This window comes from Gallus gallus, chromosome 8 (assembly GCF_016699485.2).
Source record: "Gallus gallus isolate bGalGal1 chromosome 8, bGalGal1.mat.broiler.GRCg7b, whole genome shotgun sequence".
Taxonomy (NCBI): Eukaryota; Metazoa; Chordata; class Aves; order Galliformes; family Phasianidae; genus Gallus; species Gallus gallus.
In genome coordinates, this window is record NC_052539.1 from 1,508,081 (window position 1) to 1,533,846 (window position 25,766).

At 41.1% G+C, this 25,766-nt stretch overlaps 2 protein-coding genes across 2 annotated transcripts in view; both read left to right on the forward strand.

The window, feature by feature from the left end:
- KIF14 (kinesin family member 14) overlaps positions 1–25,766 on the forward strand; it is a 195,749-nt gene that overhangs the window by 41,771 nt on the left and 128,212 nt on the right. The window contains exons 34-44 of the mRNA XM_046944591.1: positions 5,993–6,061; positions 6,706–6,785; positions 12,850–13,005; positions 13,269–13,399; positions 14,050–14,377; positions 14,794–14,874; positions 15,373–15,477; positions 16,138–16,179; positions 16,992–17,069; positions 23,470–23,574; positions 24,138–24,217. The gene's annotated coding sequence lies outside the window, so the exon portion shown is untranslated. The remainder of the gene's footprint in view (positions 1–5,992; positions 6,062–6,705; positions 6,786–12,849; positions 13,006–13,268; positions 13,400–14,049; positions 14,378–14,793; positions 14,875–15,372; positions 15,478–16,137; positions 16,180–16,991; positions 17,070–23,469; positions 23,575–24,137; positions 24,218–25,766) is intronic.
- LOC107053919 (zinc finger protein 281) lies at positions 17,784–23,309 on the forward strand. Its single transcript, XM_040704806.2, has one exon. The coding sequence runs from the start codon at positions 18,130–18,132 to the stop codon at positions 20,752–20,754; it is 2,625 nt and encodes an 874-aa protein (XP_040560740.1). The 5' UTR covers positions 17,784–18,129; the 3' UTR covers positions 20,755–23,309.

Sequence of the window (25,766 nt, forward strand, 5' to 3'; positions counted from 1 at the left end):
AGAAGTACATGCAATCAGCATCAGTTGCTAAATATGAGTTGACAGCTGCAAAGCAAGCCAGCTTTCTTGATGGTTTATGCTGGGTGTTAAATGTGAATTAATAGTTATTTTAACTCTGTGTTAGAATTTACCTTTTTGTATTCCCATGATTTTAGTCTTGTTTTGCTTGAATACCAAAACTTTCATCAGAATATCAGTCTGGTGCCTTCAGTTCTTTATCCAGCACCTATCACTCAAATAGTTTCACTTGAATTTAAGGTCCCTTCCAAAATGTGCGGGAAGCACTTTAGCTGTGGATAATGAGATCTGACAGTACCTGAGCTGCAGAAGGAGATGAAATTGCTATCTATCGAAAACAATACTTTTTTTCTACATATTCAGGTTAAATGTGTGCACATCCTGGTAGCTGCAACATCTGTTTCTAGCTTGTTGTTCCTCTTGGCTGCTTCTCAATTGGATTTCCTCAAGCAGGTCCAAAGCTTGTCACCTTAGCCAGGGTCTGTTAACTATCACCACTGGCCCCACATTAAGTAGGAGGTTCAGGGCTAAGCTAATAACTCTCCTGCCTTTCTGACTGATCACAGTGATTCTCCCCATGGCTACTTATCATGCTGTACTCCTGCGGGAGGGTGATCTTTGTCTATACCTCAGCTGGGAATTGGTTTTGCTGTCTTCACTTAAGTTTTCAGGCAAAAAACACTGAAATCATTGTTGCCTTTTGAACTAGCTACTTCTGTCTGCTGTTTATCCCTTAACGATTCAAATAATGCTTTCTCACATTAAGTTTTGCTTGTTTTCTCTGGGCATGGTATAACTGCTGACTTCCAAAGTAGAGGTTGCAGCTGAGTGTGTGGCAGAGCAGACATACTATGGATCTGAACGTCACATTGTGATGCTGGTTTGTGTGAACTTTGACTTATGTTTTGTTGCCTAAGGTGAGGTGATGTTCCTCATCTTAGCTTTAGTGTACATTGAAACAAGCTTTTAATGCTGCTTACCCAGGTCATTAGGCTGCACCTAGTGTGCATTTAAGCATAAAAGAGAGTTGAATGAGAGAGTAAAATGTACAGGAAGAATTCCTTGGCTGCTTTATTGTTGCTGGTTACTTCTGTGCACCAAATAAAATATTACCAAGTCTGTGAACCTGTTTTGGTTGGCTTTGGTTCCACTGGGCTGATCCAGAGTGAACAGTGGGGCTGTGAGGGCATCGCTCCTCTGAGGAACCTCAAAATGGCGGCAGCTGTGTGTGCAAATTCATGCGTCTCCCCTGGAAATCCTTCTGTGGAATTTAGGAGATGAGTGTCCTTAGCTTTACTCTAAGCTGATAGAAAAAAGAATGATAATCTTAATTGGACTTGAAAAGTTGATCATCAGAGACTAGTTTGACATTAGAGGCTAACATGTGGACAGCATGGTTAAACTGAAGCTTGGTTAGTTCTCCCTTTATAATATGCTATGTTTTTTGGCTTGTTAAATCCTTTCTTGAGTAGGATGGTTTATCTCACCTGTGTTAGCCACTTAGAAACAAAAGGAAGAGACACTACTGTGAAGTGTTTGAGGAGGTCCAAGTTTCAGTGTGTGACCACAAGACTTGGTTTAAGCAAGGGCGTGGAAACAGAGCAGCTCAGGGGGCAGATGCTGCTGGGTCCTACCCAGAGCTGTCTGCTCTTCCTTTCTCACACCAGTGATTCTGGTGTCTGAACTGTTGTCAGGTGCTCTTGAAGGGTTTCAGTGAAATAAAATCTCTCCCAATCTCATAAGCAGCAATGGTATTTTCAGTCTGTGATGAAGTACAGATCTCTTTCAGGAGGTGAAGTGAGGGTGAATTGGTGATGGCAGCAGCTCTCTGTAACATCTAGGAGAGTAGACAGATGGGGAAAAAAAAAAATCTATACTGAGACAGAGCCTCAGTGATCCCCAAACTGACCACAGGATAACCCGATGTCAGAAAAAGTTTCGAGTGAGCACAAGAAAAGCAGAGCTATGAGAAAGATGGCCACTGCTGGAGACTGAGATCTGTAGAAAATAACTGCAAATGTGAAGGATGAGAAAGAGCTTGAAGAGAGGAGACAGGGAAATGCCTGGTAAATGTGAGAAAATACATGATATGAAAACAATTGAACAGTCAAACCTCTGTTTGATAGTGCAGTCTAGGCAGACAAGGCAGATACTAGGAGAGGAGAAACTGAATTTACATTGTAAGTATTCTCTCAAGAGCTAGCAATCTTTACAAATTTCTTCCTCAGCTAAGGACAATTTCTTTGTTGTCTTAATATCCTTGAATCTCAGTGTCCTTTCAAATCTGATCATTGCTGGCCTGCTCTCTTACCATTATTAATGTTAACTTCTTTTCTTTTCCCTTAAATATCTGATGCTGTTTGTGCTCTTCTTTGAGCACACTCTTTGGATCGTAAGTGATGTGCAAATACTTGAGTAAAAAGGGAAAGTAGAGGATAATTCTTATGAGAATTGTATTCTCTTCTCTTAAATATTTAGAATTGTATGTAAATAGAAAAGATTCGCAGTCAAATTTAGTTAAATTAATTGTCTGGTATCAGACTTAAATTAGGACGATGATATATAGGGTCAGGTCTGTTGAGCGCTTGCAGATACAAAATTTCTTTGATTCTTTAAAACTTGCAGGAGGATTTAGTGAAACTCATACTTAATCAAACAATATTAAAAGATATTGCTCAGAATAAAATAGAAATATTTGTTAATTCTCCTTAGAAATAGCTTTGCAATACAACTGTGTGACCATGTAGAGGAAAGCAATGATGGGAATAAGGATAAAGAGAAGAGACAAAAATTATTAATAGATTTGTAATGATAGGAAGTTTATCCTAGGGTTGAGGTAAAACTTAATGGTTCATAAATAGCAAATTCATTATGTTTTTAATATGCAGGTTATATTAACACCATATAACATCTTTATAGTACCATTAGTACCACTTAGTCCTAAACTCAATTTGGGAATAAACATTACCAAACCTTTCTCATGGTACTATTGGCCAAATAAATTCTTCTAAACATAACGGTATCTGATTAGTGCCTTGGTTCTTTCAATCATAAACAGACTTACAAATGTCTTATGTCAACCCTTACACAGAGTTCTTAAACGTTAACAAATTAATTTATTTTTAAGGCCATATCAAGGTGAAAACACCAGAGCCATAGGTGGCAGGACAATACATCACAAAGCCATTTCTCATTCAGTCACAGTAATGGCAGAGGATATGTTAAGACATAAAACGTGATATGGTTTGTTAAATATTCATTCAAAATTTGCATTCATTATTAAATCATGTGTTATAAGTAATCTCTAATCTCAAAAATATATAATGTGTTTTCAGATAGACTTTACGACACAATAACTATTTTACAATTTCCATGTTGCTTTTTAAAGATTGACTGGGATGCACCAAAACGGTCATCATTAATGTTACTCAGTTATTCTAAATAGATTTGTTCTGCGTTGATGCTGATTTCAATAGTTTATTCTGGGCTTTATGTCAACATAAAATAAATACCTGTTTGGTAGATGGTCTGCTCTATGATTGATGACAATTAACTCCCCCGGCACTCCATGGCAACACCATAGTTCATTGTCTGAAACGCTCACGGTGCAATGCGATAGCTCCAAAGCTTATTTTGTAGTGGTCCCTGACAGTTAGCTCGTGATAGCAGTGAAGCCTGCTTTCTAGATGATCTTTTTTGTTGGTTCTGACTGCCAGGGAATTTCTTTATGCAACGCAACAGCTTTAAAACTTCAAATATAGGGAGCTATACTGACAGAATGTAGTCTTCCCTGAATTTCCATAGAAATGCTATTCAATTTGCGTTTTGTATGGTGAAAAGAAAGGCCTGTATGAGAGGACTGAGTGTGACAGTGAAGGTGATTTGTGTTATAGGAGACCAGGAGCTACTCAACGAACCATGTAAAAGCAGTTCATTAAAATGTTTATGTGCTTGGCTGGCTAATGCAAAGAAAGCTTTATTGCAGTCTTATAAAACCTTAGTAACTTCAGGTTGAAGTCAGATCAATGCATCTGTAATAATTCAAACAAATGCTCAATGCGGGTTAAGAACCACTAAAAAAGAGGGCAGTGTTCTTGAAGCCTTTCTTCTAAAGTAAACCATGGTTTAGTATTTAACTTGTACAACTACAAACCTTCTTGGGAAAGATTTCTGACCAGGTCTACTACCTGTCTGGATTTCCCTGTATCTTTCCACCCCTGAAATGTCAGTTAGGAGGAATCTGAGGCATGTGACACTTGTCAACTCTACAGCACGAGCACCAAGGCACTGTGCATGTGTGGGATGTACTTCAAGCATGTGTTGCGTCCTATGCATATGCTATACACTTGACATTATGTACAGTTCTAGACAGAATTCTGGTTGCCCTGATTTTGAAGACTGTAGTGAAGAAAAAAATCACTCTGCTCAATTGTATTTCTTGTTTAATTGTTGACTTGCCCTTTAAGTAAGCACTTAACTGAAAAGAAGATGTCGAAGTGAAATGGATTTTTCTTAAATATTTGGACACCGTGAGTTATGGAGAAGCTCCTAACAGAGAGCAGAATTGGTATCGATGCTACGAGATTAGTTTTAGTGAAAGTAAAGTGCTTGTGAAAGGTTTGCTGCTCTCTGTCAGCAACACTGTGAGAAAGCTACAAAGCTGCTGCAGCTTTTCATGGCAGCTCAGCAGGAGGCTGGCAAAGAGCCTCTGCAAAGAAAGTAAAGAGCCTCAGTCTTTTCAAAAACTGGACTACCTATGAACCCTGAGTATAACAGATGGAGCTGGCTGAGAAACCTCCCCTAAAAGTAGTACCTTAGTTGAGCAGTGGGGAACCTATTCTCATTCCACACATTCACCTGAAAATACTGATAAAAGGAGAGAAGTTTCTTGGAAAGATGCCTAGTCAGAGCAACTCTCTGATTCCTAATCAGCCACACGCTCTCCCTATCCTCCAGGAGAATATGGACCATCAATTTCCTCATAAGATGAAGGGGAGGCAAAGCAATAGTTTAGCATCCTATGCATTATCTCTCCTTTTATGATTACAAATAGAGCACTTAGGTTCACTGACCCATATCTCATACCAGACATCAGTAGCCAGGTCCAGATTTAGGTTATTATTCCAGCGCTGGATTATGTCTTGCGATCAGAATCAAATCTACCTAATATGATTCCTTGATCGTGACATTTCTTAGCGGCACTGTATGTGGCACAGCCAGAGCTTGGAGATGGAAAGTAAATGCCCTCAAGCCCCAACAGAAGAGTTGTTAGGGCTATGCTATAAGCCTCTGAAAGGCTGAGGGGATGCTTTCTGTTGGGTTTGATTAAGCTGTCCTTCTGCTTGCAAAGTTTTAAAAGGGAAAAGCCAGTTTGCTCCCCTTGTGGCTCTCCCAAACTCTTTCAGATGTAGTTGTAAGCTTAAATGACCCTCAGTTCTGCAGGATATCAACTTGATGTGTATAATTGATTGCTAAACATTTTTTACAGCCTGTTAAATGGTAAAGCTAAAAAAAGAAGTTAAATATAAACGTTGATTAAAGTGCTTTTGTACAGAGGGGTCAGAGACATTAGCGAGTTAAAAAGAGAGCGTGAGCTCCGCTGTGGTACTTCTAACCCGTATGCTCTATGGCATATAATTGATGCCACATGGCTGCTCTGAGGATTTGTCAGGTTTCAAATTGCAAATATTAAAATTCATTTAGAATCAAGTGTGCTTCAGTAAGGATACTGTGCAGAGTGCTCAGCAATGTAGATTGCTGGTGTTATAATGGCAATGATTGTAAAAGGAGAAATTTGAATGACCACAGTTGTAACTGTGTGGTAAGAAGGGAAAAATATCAAGGTGTAAAACCTTGGGGTAATCTGAAATGGATTAGTATAGACTTTCGAATGATAATTGCTGGTAATTATGTTTTTGTTATAAATTGTGGTGCTTTTTTAAATAACTGACAGAAGACATAATGTATTTTTCAGGGTTCTGTGGTTGCCAGCCAACAAATGGGATCTGACACAAAATATTTTCAGGTCCTGCAAGCGAAGAAGGTACGGTGCTGTTACAAGTACAGGCTGAGCAAGGTTTGGAGGGTACAACGGGGAGACTTCTTGGCTTAATAACATGATGGCTGGGTGTCTGTAATAGGACACATTGTTCACCCACTTCTAGAGATGAGAAGTGAATAGTAAATTGTCAACCACTGTCTGGATAACAGTGCCTCATGAGCTTCAGAAGCGTAACTCTTTACTATTAATATGATATTCTAGGTTTTTTCTTTAAATCACTAGTAATATTAAGGCACAAGTATAACTTGGTAGAGCTGCCATGCAAGTACAGTTACTTATGAAATTCAAGGGACTAGAATAATATGTTGGTCCCTGCTGTTTCTCTGCTAGTAATGTCAGTTACAGAAAGTATTCAGTTTGAAACGTGCACAAACGCATCTGACAGCGGATATAAGCTATGAGCTTTGTGTATATTGTTGAGTATTCAACACATAAAAGCAAGCTTTAGTTTGCACCAATTCAAACAGGATTGAAAGCAGTCATTTGGGGTGGAAAGTTCAGTGTTTGGTGGACACAACTCCTGCACTATCCAGTTCATCCACGTAGGGTTTTTGTTGTTTGTTTATTTGGTTTTCAATGTAAAAAGCCAAAATGTATAAGCCTTATTTTCCTCAATCCTTTTTTAGGACATTTAAGCATGGTTTGATTTGAACTCTCTGGAGCGTACCAGTCCAGATGTTCCTTTCAAAAACACAGGATTTCCAAGGTGTGTTACTTATTTCAATGTATGCACTTGGAAAATGCATATGCTATTTGTCCAGATGGTAAACTTGTTTGGTGATTGCTTAGTTTTGTTTTACGGATAAAAAGTTATTTTTATTTGTAATCACCTGCTAAAATATGTGACGTTGAATTAATATGCTTCCTATAAAAGTGAGATGTTAAGCTGAAGTAATACATTTACAACATTGCTCAGGGAGAAGGAATTCATTTTGGGGATGTTTCTCTATATAATTTATTAGTAATATAATCTTAGTGCAGTTTCATTTCCCTTTCTCTGTATGCACAAACAGGATCAAAATTCTTAATGCTACATGGATTTTTTTTTTCAATTTAGCAAAGAAGCTGAAATGATTTTAAATTAAAGCAGTCATGATTAGGATGACTTCTAAAATGCTTCAAGCATGCCACAACTTTCTGGCTGTGCAGGACAACACAAGTTAGCTAAAAGGAAATTGGAATCTGAAACAGACAAAATCTACAAGCTATAAATCTTATTATAGGGGTAAAGTGATAGGGAAAGTGACAGGAGGAAATGAGAAGAGAGTATCTCTCTTAACAGGAGAAGAAGCAGTTCTTATTTTCTAAATTGTGGAAGATGATTAAGATAACGTCACGTATCTTGCTTATGCTAAATTAGCTCTTCATCTGACTCTTCAAATTAACTGCAGAGCCCTGTTATTTGGGCAAGATATTTCTGGAATAAGTTCCATCTAAGACAGCACAACAGCAGTGAAGTTAGAAACGTGTTGGTGTCTTTTTTTCATGACTAGCCCATGTCTATTCTCTATGAAATTGATGTCAGAAAAGTATTATATATTTTCAGTGGGAAATAGAAGGCTGCCCTCTACTATCCTTGTCAGGACGTCGTATCCCTTTAATCATACTTTTCATTTCAGTACATTGAAATTTCCGTTACCAAGGACAACATCATAAATAAAAGTGTTTGTGAAATTTTTACCTGCAGCTTCCTAACTTTGTGCATTAAGCATGAGACCAGCAGAGAGGTGGTCAAATGTGAAAATTTATAATCATTTATTACGTACGGCTGAAGCGAGAAGGGAATAAAAGCGTGAAGGCATACATCTATAAACTGGAGCAGAAAAGCTTAAATGAAAAGTAAAGTGAATTTCTGTGTCTTGTCATAAAGTAATGAGAAGCTAGAGCTTTATTCATAGCAACCCAAGATGCATTTACTCTCAATCTAGCCTTAGCAGTAAATGCTTCCCTGATGTATTGCTTTGGACTTACAAAGAAATATTTGTGCTCTACATAATAGTATAGTTAGGAGAATTACTGCATGGCTGAGGAGATTCTATAAAGGTTTATAGCTGGTGGTGTTACTGTAATTTAATCACAATGTAGCTAATGTAGTACTTTAATATCACAGGTTACTTTTTTATTTACCATTTATTAGTAACTGACAGTCAATCATCACCACATCATAAACAAATCACGCAGGATTCTATAGGAACCCTGAAGTTCCAGAATGGATGCACTGCAGCTCTTACACGTGCTCCATAATGAGCTAAACATCACAATTATTTTTTAACTGAGTAATCCTGTAAGTCAGGGTTCTTGCTTTCAGTCAGTCAGGCAAAGAAAATGTTCCATGTCATGAATACAATTAGTGTTGCATATTATGCATACGTGTGCAAGGTAACACAGCAATTCATTACAAATAATACTGAAGAATGTTTTCAAAAATACAAAGATGATGCAGATACAACGGCACACAGGAACTTGCAGATGTTGATGAATGAGTTTCTACAGGCTGGTAATTACATGCCCCTAAATTCAGCCAGCTTTGTGTTAGCATTACTGCACTTCGCAGACTGAGAACTGAAGTGTAGCCAGTAAATGTGGTGGAGTTGATCCATGCTCCCCAGGCACCGAAACCTTAATATATTTCTTGTGATAAGAGTGATTTATTTAAATGTTTCTTTATTGTGCTATATGATAAAAAATCTTTAAGACAATCCCTGTTCAAATCCACCGTAGCTCTGACTACCCCTGGTTTTGTGTTCATCATCAGCTCTTAGAACACTATTATAGTGCACCATCTGAAGTCGCTTGTGTTCAAGCACCCGTTGGAACCCAGAAAGTATTGGCTCTCTGGACTAAAACCTACAGTTTTCCCAAGACCCTCAATACACTGTAGTCTTTTAATTGCAAACTAAATCTTTGTTTTTCAGTAGTCTTTAACTGTAAGGAAAGGATTAGTGACCAACGTGGGGCTGCCGTGTTGTTTACTTTGTGGTAGCAATAAACTACATTAAAATGTATGGTAATTTCAGTCACTTGAGTGGCTTCTCAGTAAGTCTAGTAACTTGCATCCTGGCATACCCTAATGCTATTGGAATACGTGTATTTAAATAAAAATTTCCAGTATATTTACTGGCCCTATGATGGAACAGTTCTTCAAAGAAAAAGAATCTGAATCTCTGCTGCCTGCTCCTGTAGCTAGCTCAAGTAACTGCTAATTGTACCATGTGCAGTCCAAAGAAAATGCTACTGAATCTTGAAGCAGTATCGGAACTAAGTAAGCATATTGGTAAAAGGAAGGCACCAGTAGAGAACTATCTTCTGCTTGTTATCATTCTTCTTGCTTTTCAATGGCTCTCCCTCCACAGGCATGGCATGTTCACTGCTCCTTGGAGTGGTCAAAAAAAACAGAGCTGAAATCAGCCTACATGGAGCTGATTTTTTTTTTAAATATTATGTGATATTCTGTTGTTGTACCTTTTAAGGGTACAGTGATACAACTTAATTCTGGATAGATTAAAAATGGTTTGAACTGCAGATAAAATTCTTTACTTTGAAAGGAGAATTTAATACCATGTGCATTTAATTGATTACTTCCTTCTGAAGATACCCTATTCATAGACTCTTGGAAGCTATGGAACAGTTTCTTTTCACTACTACCTTTCAAGAATTCTTATGCTGGCTGGGATTGATGCTATGTTCCTGGCACTTAGTCCATCTTTTCCAATCTATTTTTAGTGCACCTGTTGAAGCAGCCTTGTACCATCTCCTTCAAGCTTTTCAGTTCCTCTTCTTGTTTGACTCCTTCCTTCCTTTCTGTTCTTACCTACCCTTGTAGACCCGCAGATAATGTTGCCCCCGAGTGGCTTTGCATTTCATGGCCTGGCTGCTTTTCTTCTCTTGGATACCACATATGTAATGTCAAGGAGGGTAACAGTATAAGAGGAGTGGAAAGCTAGGCATGAGAACTCTTCGTGATACTTATGGATGGTCAGCAACAGTGACAATAATTGAAAAAGCTCTGAAAATGTGGACAGAAAGACATAGGGGGGGAATAAAAGACTCCTGGTAGGGAAACAGGCAGAAAGAAAAAGTAGTTGAGGAAAATATAGTGTGCTTTGCGTGAGTGTGTAGGAGTGTGGGTTTCTTTCCTCTTACACTGCATGACCTATTGAATATTGTTTGGAACTCTGTCAATAGCAAATGGATGGCAGCTGAAAGATAACAACTACTGAGAGGTGGTGCAAGGGAAAGCGAGATGAGTGTTCGGAATACCGAACTGAAATCGCTGCTTTTCCGAAAATATGCCATTTGAGCACTGTGTTCCATTTGCAAACGGGCATAGAAATAGACCTTACTGGTTTTTTCCTTGTCACTTTACCTTTGCTTAGCTGAATAATGAATTATTTAGAACTCAGCAGAAATATCAACTCACTTGAACAGAAATGGTGCACGATCGTGCAACAAATATTCAGACAAGTTTTCTCAAGAAGCAGTGAGAATGTTGGTTGTTTTGGGGCATAAATAATTTCTTTAATATACTCCTCCTTTTAAAATTCACCATTTCTAAGTGAACCTTTGTGAAGGCTTTAAAAAATCCAACACGGAATGAAAGGCAATTTAGAAATTTGTTCCACCTCCTCCTCCCAATTACATGTTTTTGTTTATTTTGCTATGAAGACTGTGGTGACGTGCATTTTTGGGTCAATCCTGAAGTAACAGCCAGCTTCAGTGCCTACTTTCAGACAGTGAGTGCAAATGAATTATTCATTGGGCTCTACAGTCAAATGAGCTTTTTTTTTGTAAGAAAACATGCTATGCATTATTTTGGTTAACTGTACCTGAGGTACTGTGTTTTATACTTTGTGTATCTCAGTTCTTTTTCTAAAGGTCAGCTACCATCAGCTATGTGGTTTAAGGCTTCCCTGCAGAGTTTGCAGGAAAATCACGAAGCATCCTTCAAAGCATGTAAGTGCAGTGGTTTGTCTGTACCTACACAACTGAAACCAAAATATCAAAGGTGTTTTTGCAGCCAATATGTAGTATGAATCTAAATAGCTGAAATATCTTGATTATGTGTGAGCAATCAGAATCCATCTTGGCTTTCACAATCACGTGGCTGTTCTGGCTGTAAAAAGAACTCCAGTTGTAAATGTACATACTGGTTACAGAACTATCAAGAGAATGTAAGCATGACCTTTGGAAACTACTTTCACTCTTAACAATTTCAGATTTAGAGTAAATTTCTATGGTTTTTTTTATCAAAACAATGTACTTGACACCTGGAATAGAATTTGGTAACATCTGACCTTTTCCTCTTTGATATTATCAAAACCAGATCTTAACATGCAAACAAGGATTAAAAGACAAGAAGCAGCAGTCCCACCTCCCCCCCTCCAATGCAATGGCAAAGATGTGCTTGCAATGAGGCCTCCAGTGCTGCGTTTCTCTCGCTGTGCATCTAAACCAAACAGAACCGATCTGATGTGAAAAATGGAGGGGAGGATGTGGCAAAACTGTTCAGTCACATAATAAGGCGATTAGCTCTATGAGGAAAAAGTGTCTATCGTGAATCCCTCTGACTGGGGAGAATTTAGATGGAAAGCTTTGAGTTACTTCTTTTTTTAGGCTACTAATGGAACCTAGGATGGATAACCCTCTAGAATGTGTGAGAGTGTAGGTGTATTTTTAGATCTTCTGAATGCTGAAGCTGCATACATTTTGTTCACAGGTACAGCTAAAAAGTAAAAATAAATACAACAGATACCAACCCCTAATGATAAATAGTTCTGTTAGGTTAAAATAAGGATATTTAGGATGAAGTCTGAGAAGCTCTTCTAAATGTGGAAAAAATCCTATTGATCTGAATGGGCTCCATACAGATCACAGCCAGCTGTTTTTCAGCCATTGTGTTTAGATGTATGGGGTCTGCCTATTAGTTATAAAGAAAAGAAATTTAGCCACGTCATTTTCTGGAGTCTACAGATTGAGAGAAGCTGTAACTTTAGGTTTTAAGCGACTGTATGGCAAAAGAGAGGGCAGTATGCAGTAGCTTCTGGCTTTGAGGTCTTTGCAATGTGTGTGCTTGTTTGTGTATTTGAGGTGGAGAAACGCTTACAAATATAAACTCGTATTAATGGTAATGCTGGGGTGGGGTTACACTTCGACTGTGTTCTACTTATATTACAGAGATCTTACAGTCGTCCTTGCAGTATAATCTGCACATCAGTAATTGTAAATTTTTAATGCACTGAGAAGTGGACTTATTTCTCCTGTACTCACATCTAAAAATGTAAAAAAAAAACCCAAACAAACTACCTGTGAGTGATCCAGACTGAACTGGCTAACTGTGGTGAGATGCTGATAAACAGAAGAAACACAGTTTATCTTGATGTGGTGTGAATTGATGTATTTTGCACCACATAACTCCCCACAAACAGGCTTCTCCCTTATTGTGTGTGCCGTCACTTGCTCAGGGTGGAGCAGAACAACCTTCAGAATAAGAAAGTCATTTAAAACTTTTTTCAGTAGAAAATGTTTTAGATGTTATTGGTTTAAAGAACAATAATGATTTCTTTGGGTGACATATAATGTATTTCTCTGCGTGTTCCTTAGCTCACTAAATGTACCGGGAGGAATTCTGGAAAGATGAGAAAGTATAGTTTAAAAGCAGAAAGGGTATCTCTGAGCTGATGATTAGCATAAGAAACAGATGGCAGCTGGAAGAAGTTATAGGCTGCTAACAGTAAGCAGGCGGAGTGAAATTTGCTCTTCTTTCCCATCAGCCAGAGTCCCAAAGGCTGTGAAGAATCCGAGCTGCTCTTTCAATATACCGAGATCCCAGATACTCTACTGCACGTGTTATAGTTTCAACTGTAATTTCCTGCGTGGCTCCTTAGCAGCACGTGTTTCTGAGCAGGACAGGTGCTACAGCATCCCTGGTAACTTGCATTTTTTTTTCCATTAACCTCTGAGAATTATGGTAGCAAATGATTCATCCAGCTAAAATCACATTATTCAACTGTGTTACTGCTCCTTCCCCTAGGAGGGGTTCTACCTGTGTTTTGCAAAAACCCAAAAGACAGACTTTCTGTTTCTGGCTATGTGCTGATACAATCTTCATTGTGGGTTAGGTTTATCTTTGTGGCAATGTGTACAAAACAAATACAGAAGAAAATAATTTGTATACTTCATTTTCTATCAGTACAGGGATTCTTACTGTGGAAGCCAGAGTGGTGCTTTGCCTGCACGTCTCTACTTCATCCACACTACTGGAAGTGCCTTTATAACATGACTGATCTAAGGAAGAGTCATCTGATTCTACGCACAACTGAGGTAGAGAGGAATCAATTTCAATGCTATACCAAAGAATTCTGGACAGTAGGTTGTTATTTGCTCCCATGCCTTTGCTGTGACTGTTTTTTTTTTTCAATTACCGGTTTGCTGAGGCTCTGTTAGTTCAGTAGCCCTACAAATGTTTCGCTCAGTTTTTCATTTCTTTTTACACTTCTCATCTGACTCAAATTTGTGCTGTCCCCTCCTGTTTGCCAAGCCTGCCTACAGTAATTTTAGTGGTAACTACGGAAGCTGAAGTCAATGGCACACTGAGTTAGAAACCTCACAACACTGCTTTAGACAGCAAAACTGTTAACAGTAGAAATGAAGTTTCTACTTGAAATGAACCAAGGAACTTCATATATGCAGAACTAGTTCAGGACAGCTACCTGTGACCTACTGTCTTTATTCTCCTGCACAGCAGAAAAATCACTTGCCATTAACTATTTTTACCCATGACTGGCTTCTTTTTTAAGCTCATAGTAGCAGGATCTCTTCCTAATATTGTCATATTAGGTATTTAGTAAGAATGTATTTTGATTTTAATTATGCACAGTTTTTACTTGAATATTTTGCTAATATGTTTAACTGACACATTGAAATATCCCTGCATGACTTTAAGTAGTTGAAATTTTTTAATTTTTTTTCAGTTGTATCAAACAAACAAAAGAATGAAGGCCTAAAGATGAACAAGAGAAGGGTTATTAAGTAATTCAAGCAGAATAAGCTCCTGCTAATAGCATCAGCTTACAGTAGAACCACCCGAACTGGAACAGATCCTGACAGATATATTGAAGATGAGCACTGTCCACAGACTGACGTACTCAAGATAGCAGGGCAATTCTGTTAGGACCTGCCATGTCTAAGGTTTGAGCAGCCCACTTCTGCCCTCCACAGAGCTGCAGACAGAACTGTAATTAAGCAAGCAGAAATCCTGTTCTTCAGTCTCCACAAAGCAAACTTCTAATCCAGCTGAAGGTTTGTAGCTGCTATGTGACGTCTCCCTGAAAAGTGGGGTTTGTTCTTGGTATGCCTGTAAGATGACGAATGTGTGCGATGTTCTCCTTTCTTTACACATAGCCTGCTTTTTTTTCCTGCCTAGAATATAACTTATTCTGTGCTGATATGCAGTTAGTTTCCTTTCCGTCTTTGTAAGTGAGATAGAAATACATCCAAAAAAAGAAAAAAGGCTTCTGTGCTTCTTACTTGAAGGATACTGTTGTTTTATTTTAATCCCAACAAATGCAATTTTTATCCAAATCTTTATTGTTACGATGTATTGTACTTCCCAGGTGGTGGGGACACCTGACCTCCTGCCTGGAGCAGCTGAAGGGCTGAGGCCTAACTTTAGAGGAAGTTTCCAATCTTTTTATTTTTTTATAATGTAAATACAGATTTTGGATGATGCTGTGAAAGGAGTCAGTCAGAATGGTCCACGTGCACTGTATTTGAAGAGAGAACTGGGACTTTGCTCTGTAAGTAATTATGCTTGTGTGTAATTCCCTTCTTGGAGCTGCCAGGTCCCAGGGTTCTGGCTGTTCTGTTGACAAATATGCCCCATGACGTAAATGAGGTATATTTTGGGTGAAGACGTGCTCACAGATGTGGCTGTATATCCTCTGAACCAATTTTTTGTTTCGTTGAGTTCATTGACGTAATCAGTAAATAACTGAAATACTGGATTTATTGTTCATTTTCTTTAGCAATAGGCATGAAACAAAATCTCAGTTAGTCCCAAGGATTTTATGCTGGCACTGGGTAATCCAGGAAAACACTACATGTGAATGAGCTCTTGTTGCTCCCTGCCTAATGAAACAGTGATTTTGCTGGTGGGCAATTCCACAATTACTTCATCTGTCTTTGGGTAATTTGCACATAGGATTAAAAATATATATTCCTTTTATTTATGCTCCTTAAAAACAAACAAAAAAACCCCACAAATAAATGTAAGTATTACTGTTAATGTGTTTCAGTACCTGCCAGCAGACTGCAGGAACCAGGAACGTGTTGTGTGGTTCGTGTAGGTCCTGGACACCGAGTTTTAGGTACGGCAAGAAGGCTCTCAAAACCTCATTGCAGTGAGTGTGTCAGCTGTTCTTACTTCTTGTCCAATCCTGGTACCATGTAAAGAAAGCTGTTAAAAAAAAATAAGAAAAGCTCTGATCAATAATGTGTATTATTTGCATTATACCTTTCTGCCCCCATGCACTTCTTGCTTTCTTCCTGTTTAGATTTATAAAATAATTAACCAGTGTGCATGCATTTCCCAATGAATATGCAAGGTTACATATTTATATACACACACACATATATTTAGTAGGGAATCTGGTAATATACATTTTTTTCTTAATTTCTTTTTTTTTTTTTAAAGAAAACCCCCAAAGAAGTAGAGATGTTTGCTCCTTCCTTTGCTATGGCATCTGTCTTCTGTTTTCCAATTTATGTGGGGCTTTTGTATGAAGATGATTCAAATAGAAAATTACTTATTTCTAATTAGCGTCTTGGTGCGAAGCTTCTCATGGCCGAGCACCTGAATACCACAAATGCTGTAGGTGATGTACTCCCACATTATCAAATAAATGCTCAAGGTACAGCTTATAATGTTGAAAAATAGAAAAATAAATTGACCTTGATGAAGTGTGTCTTCTTTTGTCTGTTCCCAGGAAAGTTTATTTCAGGTATTTCTACTGCTGAAATGATTAGAGTTAACAGCTTTTTCCCTCCATTTTATTTTACAGGGTCTCTTCATCTTCCTGATATATGGGGTGTACAACACAGAGGTAAGTCTGCTTGGAGTATCTCAAGGCTGACAGAGTGAATGAGAGAAATGACAGGTTTCTTATCTTGATAACTGAGGGACAAAGTTGGCTTTCCATATGAGTGTCCTACTGCCCTTCATGCTTGGACTAGCTTATATGCATCCCAGCTTACCATTAAACACAGACACCCTGAATAAAGGGACAGACTCATTTCTCATAGGCACTGACTAATATTTTACTGCTGCTTTAAGTTTTTTTTTAATTCCTGGTCTGTCTTTTAACACTTCCCTAAACCTGGCAGCCCTCAACTTCCATCATTTAATTTGTGGTTGAAAACGTGCTGTTAACTTCTCTGCTAATTAAAATATAAACGGAACTCGCTTTTATACACGTGCCCTCAACATTTTGTTGGGTGTAGAAATTGCATCCAACTACATTTCTTACATTAATATTTTTCAGATGTCAGAACCTGACCCATGGCTTCTAACGGGTCTCTGGAAGTGCTTCATATGTACAGGCTGAACTCTCATATGGGAGTATTTTATTTTGCATAAGAATCATAAGGAATTTACCCAGCGTTTCTTTACCTCCATTATGCCTGTGTTACTGGTAACAGGCTGCATTAACACGTCCATTCCCAAGGTTTTGAGCTGAGGCACCCCTGCAGTTGAGATTTTTATAGACTTTGGAATTCCTTCATAGAACCCTATGGTAATATGAGAGGCTTTCAAGGTCAGTGGTGAGAAACGAAGCAGGATTTTATTCAGATGTTATTAGCACGTAACAGCCCACAAGAAGAACGCTGACCAAGTGTGTTCTGGATATTTTCACAGATACACAGGAAGGTATTTCGTGAGGTGGAAATCAGTTTTGCTGTGAGGATGAATGACCTCTGAACACGCACAGAACAGGTACTCTGTCCGTTGGCTTCTTTGCATGTTTGCTGCAGCGTGGGGCTGACCCGTGGCAGCGGGCCGTGTCCTGCTGTGTGCAAGGGGCGCAGCGACTGCATGCTGAGGTGTGCCCACAGGCTGCGGCCGGGCACTTCCATCTTAGGTTGTGGCAGCAGCTTGCTGCTGAGGGCTTCCATTGCCTCAGTGCAGCGTGTGTGCGAGTCGCGTCCTGTAGAGATGAAGGCAGTAACAGCGGTACTGCGGTCTGACTTTAATTAGGAGCTGCAGACGCAGAGCTGCACAAACGCAGCCCGGCTAATGCAGTCATTACCCACGTGCTGTGCTGTGCTGTGTGTTACGCGCTCTGCGTACCCTCCGGGCACTCGCAGCGGCAGCCGACGTTGAGCGCGCGGCGCCCGCGGGCGGTGCGGCGGGAAGGGCTCCGTGCGGAGCGCCGCGGGGACGGCACCGCCTCCCCGCCGCCCTCACGCCGCTGGCGGGCTCGGCGCCGCCTCGGGGGCTCTCGGCCCGGCCGGGCGGCGGCGGGACGCGGGCGGGAGGTGCCGCCCAGGGCCGCGCCCGGGCGGGGCCCCGGGGAGCGCCCGACCGCCCCGCCCCGCCCCGTGGCGCCGCGGGGGAGCGCGGGCCGGGCCCGAGGCCTTGCGGCGCCCACCAACATGGCCACGCGCCCCCCCTCGGCGCCACGCGCCCGCGGCGGGCAGGAGGGGGACCGTCGCGCCTGCGCGCTGCCCGCCTGCGCGGCGCCCGGCCGGCCGGGCCGTACCCAGCGTGCCGCGCGGCGCGCATGTGCAGTGCGGGGCGCAGGGGCTGCTAATTCCATTGTGGAGCGGACGCGGCGTTATTTTTAACTGGAGGCGGCGGCGGGAGCCGTAAGTGCAGCCCGGGCCGGAGCCGCCCGTCGGCGCGGGTGTGGGGGTGGCGGCGATGCGCCCGGGCGGCGGCTGCCGGGCCGCGGCGGCAGCCCGGCGCTGAGCGCGGCGGAGCGGGCGGCGGGCGGGCGGGCGGCGGGTCCCGCAGCCCCTCAGGGCCGCGCTCCTCCCGGGCCGCCCTCCCGGGGATGAAACTCGGCGGCGGCTTCCTCGGCGGCGGCAAGAGGGCGGCGGCCATGGAGCCCGGCTTTCCCCCCGGCATGGTGATGTTCAACCACCGCCTGCCCCCGGTCACCAGCTTCACCCGGGCGGCCGCGCCCCCCCCGGCGGCCCAGCACCCCCCGCAGTGCGCGCTCCCCCCGCCTTCCGCCGCCGCTTCCTCCGCGGCCGAGCCCCCGGCGCCGCCCGCCCCCCAGGACGTGACTTTCAAGAAGGAGCCGGCGGGGGCTTTCCCCTCCGCGCCCTCCTCCGCGCAGCGCGGCCCCTGGGGCTTCCTGCAGTCCCTCGTCAGCATCAAGCAGGAGAAGCCCAGCGAGCAGGAGGAGGAAGAGCCGCCGCCGCAGCACCACCACTACGGGGGGCTCTTCGGGGCGCCGGGCGAGGAGCGGCCCCCGGGCCTGGGGGGCGGCGGCGGCGAAGGCGGCGGGCAGAGCGTGATCCAGGACCTGAGCCTCCTGCAGCACCTGCACCAGCACCCCCCGCGGGACCTGCTGCTGGGCGGCAGAGCCGAGGGCGGCCCCGGCGGCTCGGGCGAGCCGAAGCACGACGCCCAGGTCAAGAAGGCGAAGAGGCCAAAGCCAGAAACTCAGGGAATCAAAGCCAAGCGGAAGCCCGGCGCTTCGTCCAAACCCCCCCTGGTGGGAGACGCGGAAGGTGCCGTCGCGTCCCCGAGTCAGAAACCTCACGTCTGCGAACACTGCAGCGCTGCCTTCAGGAGCTCCTACCACTTGCGCAGGCACGTGCTCATTCACACCGGGGAGAGGCCTTTCCAGTGCAGCCAGTGCAGCATGGGCTTCATCCAGAAGTACCTGCTGCAGCGGCACGAGAAGATCCACAGCAGGGAGAAGCCTTTCGGGTGCGACCAGTGCAGCATGAAGTTCATCCAGAAGTACCACATGGAGAGACACAAGAGGACGCATAGCGGAGAAAAGCCATACAAGTGTGACACTTGTCAGCAGTATTTTTCGAGGACTGATAGACTGTTGAAGCACAGAAGAACGTGTGGTGAAGCCATAGGTAAAGCAGGTGCTGGAATGGAGCCCGGATCGTCACATAACATGGGTAGCTTGGCTGCGTTGTCTCAGGGAAATACAAATTCCTCAAGGAGAAAAAGTAAAACAAAAAGCATATCCACTGAAAACAAAGGAAATAAGTGTAGCAGCAAAGTAGCGGAATCTCAAGTTACAAGTAATGTGGCCATGCCAAATTATGCAGTTGATATTCCTATTGTGTCTTCCAGTGGTGGTCTCGTTGGCACAGGTGTAGAAGAACTTCAGAAAAAGGTGCCAAAATTGGTCTTCAAGAAAGGAAGCAGAAAACAGGCAGACAAAAACTACCTTAACTTTGTATCACCACTGCCAGATATTCTTGGGCAAAAACCCCTGTCTGGGAAACAGAGTGGCTCTCTGGGCTCGTTAGTAGCCAATACCAGTGTAGAAAATATTGGCCTTCTCCAAAGTCCAAGTGGTAAATCAGGTCAAATAAATAGTAATTACGATGATGCCATGCAGTTTTCAAAGAAAAGAAGATACTTGCAAACTGCAAGTGGTAACAGTGCCTTTTCAATTAATGTCGGACACATGACTTCCCAACAGTCCGTCATCCAGTCTGCAGGTGTTAGTGTTATGGATAATGAAACTCCATTGTCTCTTATTGATTCAGCATCCTTAAATAGTGAAATAAAGACTTGCCATGACAAGTCTGGTATTCCTGATGAAGTCTTACAGAGCCTTTTGGACCAGTACTCTCACAAATCGGAAGGCCAGAAAGAAGATCCTTTCAGTATAACTGAACAGCGTGTGGACTTGCACAGCTCAGGAGAACATTCAGAGATGGTTCAGGAAGAAAATTTGAGTCCGAACTCTCAAACTGTTTCAAATGATAAGGCGAGCATGTTGCAAGAATACTCCAAATACCTCCAACAAGCTTTTGAAAGAACGACCAATAGCACTGGTTTTGCATTTGGACCCAGTTTCCAGTTTGTTAGCTTGTCTTCAACTCTCCATAACCACACTCTGTTTCAGGACAAACAGATATACACTACGTCTCCACTTGAGTGTGGCTTCAGCCAATCCGTTACCTCAGTATTGCCAACTGCGTTGCCAAAACCTCCGTTTGGGATGTTGCTTGGCTCTCAACCAGGCTTTTATTTATCTGCTTTGGAGGCTACGCATCAACAGTTGACTCCTTCTCAAGAGCTGGATGATCTCATTGATCCTCAGAAAACCTTAGAGACTTCGTCTAACTACCAGTCTACATCTCAGAAACTGACTGGCCAGAAGGAGCAGAAAAACTTAGAGTCCTCAACGAGCTTTCAGATCCCATCTCAGGAGTTAGCTAGCCAGATAGATCCTCAGAAGGACATAGAGCCTAGAGCAACCTACCAGATCGAGAACTTTGCACAAGCGTTTGGTTCTCAGTTTAAGTCGGGCAGCAGGGTGCCAATGACTTTTATCACTAACTCTAATGGAGAAGTGGACCATAGGGTAAGGACTTCAGTCTCAGATTTCTCAGGGTATTCAAATATGATGTCTGATGTAAGTGAGCCATGTAGTACACGAGTAAAAACCCCAACCAGTCAGAGTTACAGGTAAGGTCCCGACTGTGACCGAGCTGGGGGGGGGGGTCTTCTTACTGTAGTTTTGCTTTGACAACACTGCCATTGGAATGTTTCTACACGGTCCTATTAAGAATAATGTAACATGCCCTTTCAATGCAACTTTTCATATTTAGTTTATTTTGTTAGCGTGATTTTTTTAGATCTGTTTTATTACAGTTTTTAATCAGGAATCAATAGATTAAAATAGTGTTTTTGTTCAAGTGGCAACGTTTAGCAATCAAATTTACATATATAGATTGTCAGGGAATAGCCCAAAAGTTTAAAATGCAAAAAATTAACTTTGTTCCTAGGACTAAGGTTTATTCTAATTACTCTCAGGAAAGCGTAACGAAGCATGGGAATTCTATGCACCACCAGTGTATTGGAACTTCCAATTTACAGATAGTGACAAATATATATCTCAAGCTTTTTGAGGAAGGGATCTATAACATTTCACATTGCTGTCTCTTACGTCTGGGCTGGTCTGAAAGAATTTTGCTACCTAAACCGTGTTGCTTTTCAAGTACTCCTGTTCTTCTAAGTGATGCTGATTCCGGACAGGTTGAGCAGATACTGTTGGATCTGTACTAAGAACCCAGAATGGTAGCTTTAATATAAACAATAATGTCCCCAGAACTCCTTTGCAAGACTGTAATTCCGTAAAGAGATTCTGTTGACACAAACCATAAGAACAAAAAAAGCATGCCTCTGGTTCATGCCATTGTAACCCCAACTTGAAGCTACAGTCATATTCTAGATGTCCTTTTGGGATGCATTATTTATTTTACATGCCTCAAAAGAAGTTGGTCTTTTGCTCCTTCCCCCTTTCTTTTGTTGTTTAAGGTTCCCTTTTTTTTTTTGTTGTGCTCCCAGTACCTTGATTGGTGTTTTTTTCCTTAATTTACACCTTTTTCCTTCCCCTTTTTGCCTAAATTACCTACTCCCTCTCTTACCCATCTTAGCTAGCATTTAAGAAGTTTTACATTCCAGAAAGTGCGTATATTACCACGTACTTTCTGATGTCTTATGACATCAAATAATGAACAGCAAACTCCCACATGTTTTAGAATTCAGTCAAGGTTTCCGTGTACAGTAAGAAATAATATACTCCCAACTGTACATACCGAGGCCCTGATCCTGCATCAGGATCAGCTGACGTGGACCCCTGTGCCCTTCTTCGTTACCGGTGGTGTCATTGGAGCTCTTTACGGATACAGGGGCTTGCAGCAGTTCATCGCTGCAGGCTTAGGGCCTAAGGCTGCAATTCCATCAAAGGTTTCTGGTGATGATGTCAACTACGAGAGTAGGACTTGAGTGGCTCGTTAATATCAACAGAACTTTTCTTTGGAATTATTGCCTTACGTTATGTGTATTTTGTGGTACATTATTTATTATATGTGAATCATGACTAATGCCTGTGGAGCCACGGAAACCTGCTAGAAATACTGGTGGCCATTCAAAGCTGCTGAAAGGCAGTGGCACTGCTCTAAACCACTTTTTTAAAACGTATTTTTTGATTAGTTTTTTAATGTAATTTTGGTGACGTTTATGCTGATGGTTTTTTTATGTACTCTTGGTGATGTTTCAGTCTTATGTACTTTTCTGGTGTCAGGAAAGTACCAGTGGTTGTTTGCAGTCTTATTGTGTAATCAGCCTATTACAGGCTTCCATGTATAATAAAGTTATTAACATTGTGCAAGTGTAAAACACTTCTGTTATGAAAGTGGTGTATTATTAAATGAATCATTACAAAAATCCTTTGTAATTTCTCCCTTTGTCCCTCACCACTAAAATTTGAGACCTGAGCCCACTTGTAACCTCTTCTACTAGGCGAACTTTCTTTTTCTTACTAATCTAGAATTTGTTCCCAAAAATCTGTGTAACTCCATTAACATTTTCTTTATACTTGTTTATGTATTTCATCCTATTTCAGTTTAGGAAAAGTGAACAACAGCTGTTCTCTATACACAGATCCATGTTAACGGGGATGAAATAATCCATAACCACTTGTTGGCTTTTTCAGTACCTCTTCCTTTGTTTTTCAGAGGTTATAATTTACTTTCTTTATATTGTGTGTAGTAGAAATTGCGTATGTATTGTTCTGGCTGTTTGCTTTAACTTAATACTAATAAAACCTATTATTCACAAAATCATAAAGATATCACTTCTATTATCCAGTAACGCTTCTGAGAGCATCTTAGGGAAATGTTAGGTGAGAAAGTTCTGGGAAGGTGTAATACAACATCATCAGCATGTTCTCAGCTTCTGTTCTTCTTTCGGTTTCTTTTTGGATCAGATAGTCTGAATGTGCTATTTTAGAAATCAGTTCTCTGTTCCATATTTGGAGCTGACAAGGGAAAAAAAGAGCTAACAAATTTCCTCATACTGTTCGTACAGCCTCACCTTCTTAAATCTGTTTTTATATGTGATTTTGGTTAAAAATATTAAAACTGTGTATTGTTAATTTCAAAGACGTTTTGTAATTGCTGAAAATCCAGAATGACACACACATAATGCAATTTTGTTCAAAGTAAAGATTTTAGAAAGTCATCTACCTGTTTTATTTTCTTCCTGAGCTAACTTACCTTCTAAGGAAAGCCTGAGTAAAGGGTAGTAGTACGGCAGAATACTTATAAGTATGCTATTTAATGTGAAGATGCTTTTCAGGTATCCCGAAGTCATATTTTAATTTGGCTTTGCATGTAACTAGAAGAGTGGCAGCATTGCAAGTCTCAGCAGTGGTGAAGCACTGAAGAACAGAAGATTGCAGTTTGGATCACGGCGGACGAGAGAAAAATGACCGAAATCATGACAAGTAATGAAATATAGCAAATAAGAATGAAAATCTTCCCAAGTAAATAGAAAATAATGCTAAATGGTTAATATTCGGCAAATTGGTAGGAAAAATTGGAAAGATCCAAGAGGGAAAATCACTGCGATTTTATCTGTTCTATCCACAGGTCAATATCATTAAAAAAAAGAAACAGCTGCAGTCTTCCCATTTTAACATGGAAGGAGTTCAAATTTATTTTCCTTCCAATCAGGTTTAGGTAGAAATCAAGTATGGCTTTTCATGCTAGAAAGATCCTACATATTAAGTTGTAGTAGTGTTGACATGTGGATGCAAGATTTATTTAGAGTTGTGGTAGTAGGAAGAGGAGAAAGGAAAGCAACAACAATTACAAAAAGCCCCTGAATTTCACTATAGTTCCTGGCTTATTTATTTACTTTTTAATTATGGTAGGAGAATGTTAACTTTTTTCCTGTCACTAACACAGACAGTATAAGGAATTGATATACATGATGATAGAAAATTGTCCATAAAGTGTTATCTTAGTTACAGTAGTAGCTCACATAACCTGTTTTTGCTTGGAACAGGCATGATTTGGTACCCTGAATTGTGAATATGTTTCTGTATACCCTGAGATGCTAAAAGTTCACATCTGCCTTGCCCACAGGTAATGTAAAAAAGCTGCCTTACATGTGTGGTAGTTCCTGAATGAGCTGAGTTGGATGCAGACTTGTGGATGGTGGGTGGAATTTTAGAATAATAAGTTGGTAGAATAGAAGAGGATGAAAACACAATGTGAATATGTGATGGTGTGATGAGAGTTCACTGTTCTACCGTTATGGAGTTAATGGAAAAAAAGCAGTCTGGTGCAACGTGGAAACCTTGAGGAGAATTTGGAATAATTGTGTTGTTACTGTTTTGTTTTGTTCCGTGTGTATGTTTTTCCCTGCCTTGTATTGTATGTATCAAAATATTTCCCTGAATGTTACCTCTGCTTTTGTTTTCTCCACCTGTTCGATATCAGTATTGTGCAGGTAAAGCGGCTGTTAAAATTGTTTGTTATGCCCTGGAAGATATATGTGAGAAGCTTTAGGTCGCTACACTGTTGTCACTTCTTTATTGCATGTATAGAAGTCAGGTCGTTTGGAAATAGAAGATGCTTTTTTCGGCCCCTTCTGACTACCAGCTTTAACCATTCGGTCTGGAATTTTCCAGGCATAGTCTTTTTCATGCTTTCCACGCTACCTTCTGCACATATTTCCCAAAACAAAATTAAGGAAGAAAACCTTACTGTTCCGTGGACTTTTTATCCCTCTTTAAAATCAAATTAATAATATATATATAATGTACATTAATCCTTGAACTAGTGGCATCCTTTTTTGGAGCTTGGACTTGAGGCTGGATTGGTTGGGTGTCCCCGATTGAGTCACTTGTTGTTTTTGAAAACCCATCATATTTACTTCAGAGTCTTTGGAAGGACATTTGTTTACATTCAGATGCTTGGAAGTTTTGTGGTGGTATCTCCAAAGGTGATCGCTTCTAGATAACAGATATTACAGTTTTCTATGTTAGTTCAAATAACAATTTCTACTAAGTGCCCTATATTGTGGCATCTGTTTCACATTCTCATATGATAGAGTTGGTTTTCTGGCATATGTATGTAGACCCTTCACTTTTAATGTGATCTTTATCCAATTTCTTTGGTACAGGCATTTAAGAAAATAATGTGTAGTATTTTGTGTAGCATTTAGAATGCAGGATGTACCCTGTTTACTGATGTACCGATATACTCCGGTATTCAAAACATGTTTCCTGTCCCCTTTTTCACTTGCAGCTAAACCCAGATTTTAGTATTGTTTCCTAATGCAGTGAGACGTCCCAAGGAGAACAAGTCTCATGCCAGTACTTTTTTTTGTAGTCTCTGATGCTAAAAAAAAAAAATTCCTTTCTGATGCCCAGTTTCAGTTTGACACCTATGACCTGAAGGGATAGGTAGTGGAATTTCATTTCTTTGACATTGATTGGAGTTGAGTTCTTTCTGTAAGACCCCTGCTGTTCCAAACTCAATCTGTGTAGAGATAAATTGAGGAATAGATACCAGCTTAGTAAATATGGAATAGCTGATTGTCTAGAATAAAGTAGAAGCTGTGGGGCAGGGTCATGAGGGAGTTAAATTCTCTAAGGTGACATTAAGAAGCCTAAATCACTAGCTTGTT

Coding starts and splice junctions, on each gene's coding strand:
- LOC107053919 (XM_040704806.2), top strand. CDS start 18,130: ATGAAACTCGGCGGCGGCTTCCTCGGCGGCGGCAAGAGGGCGGCGGCC.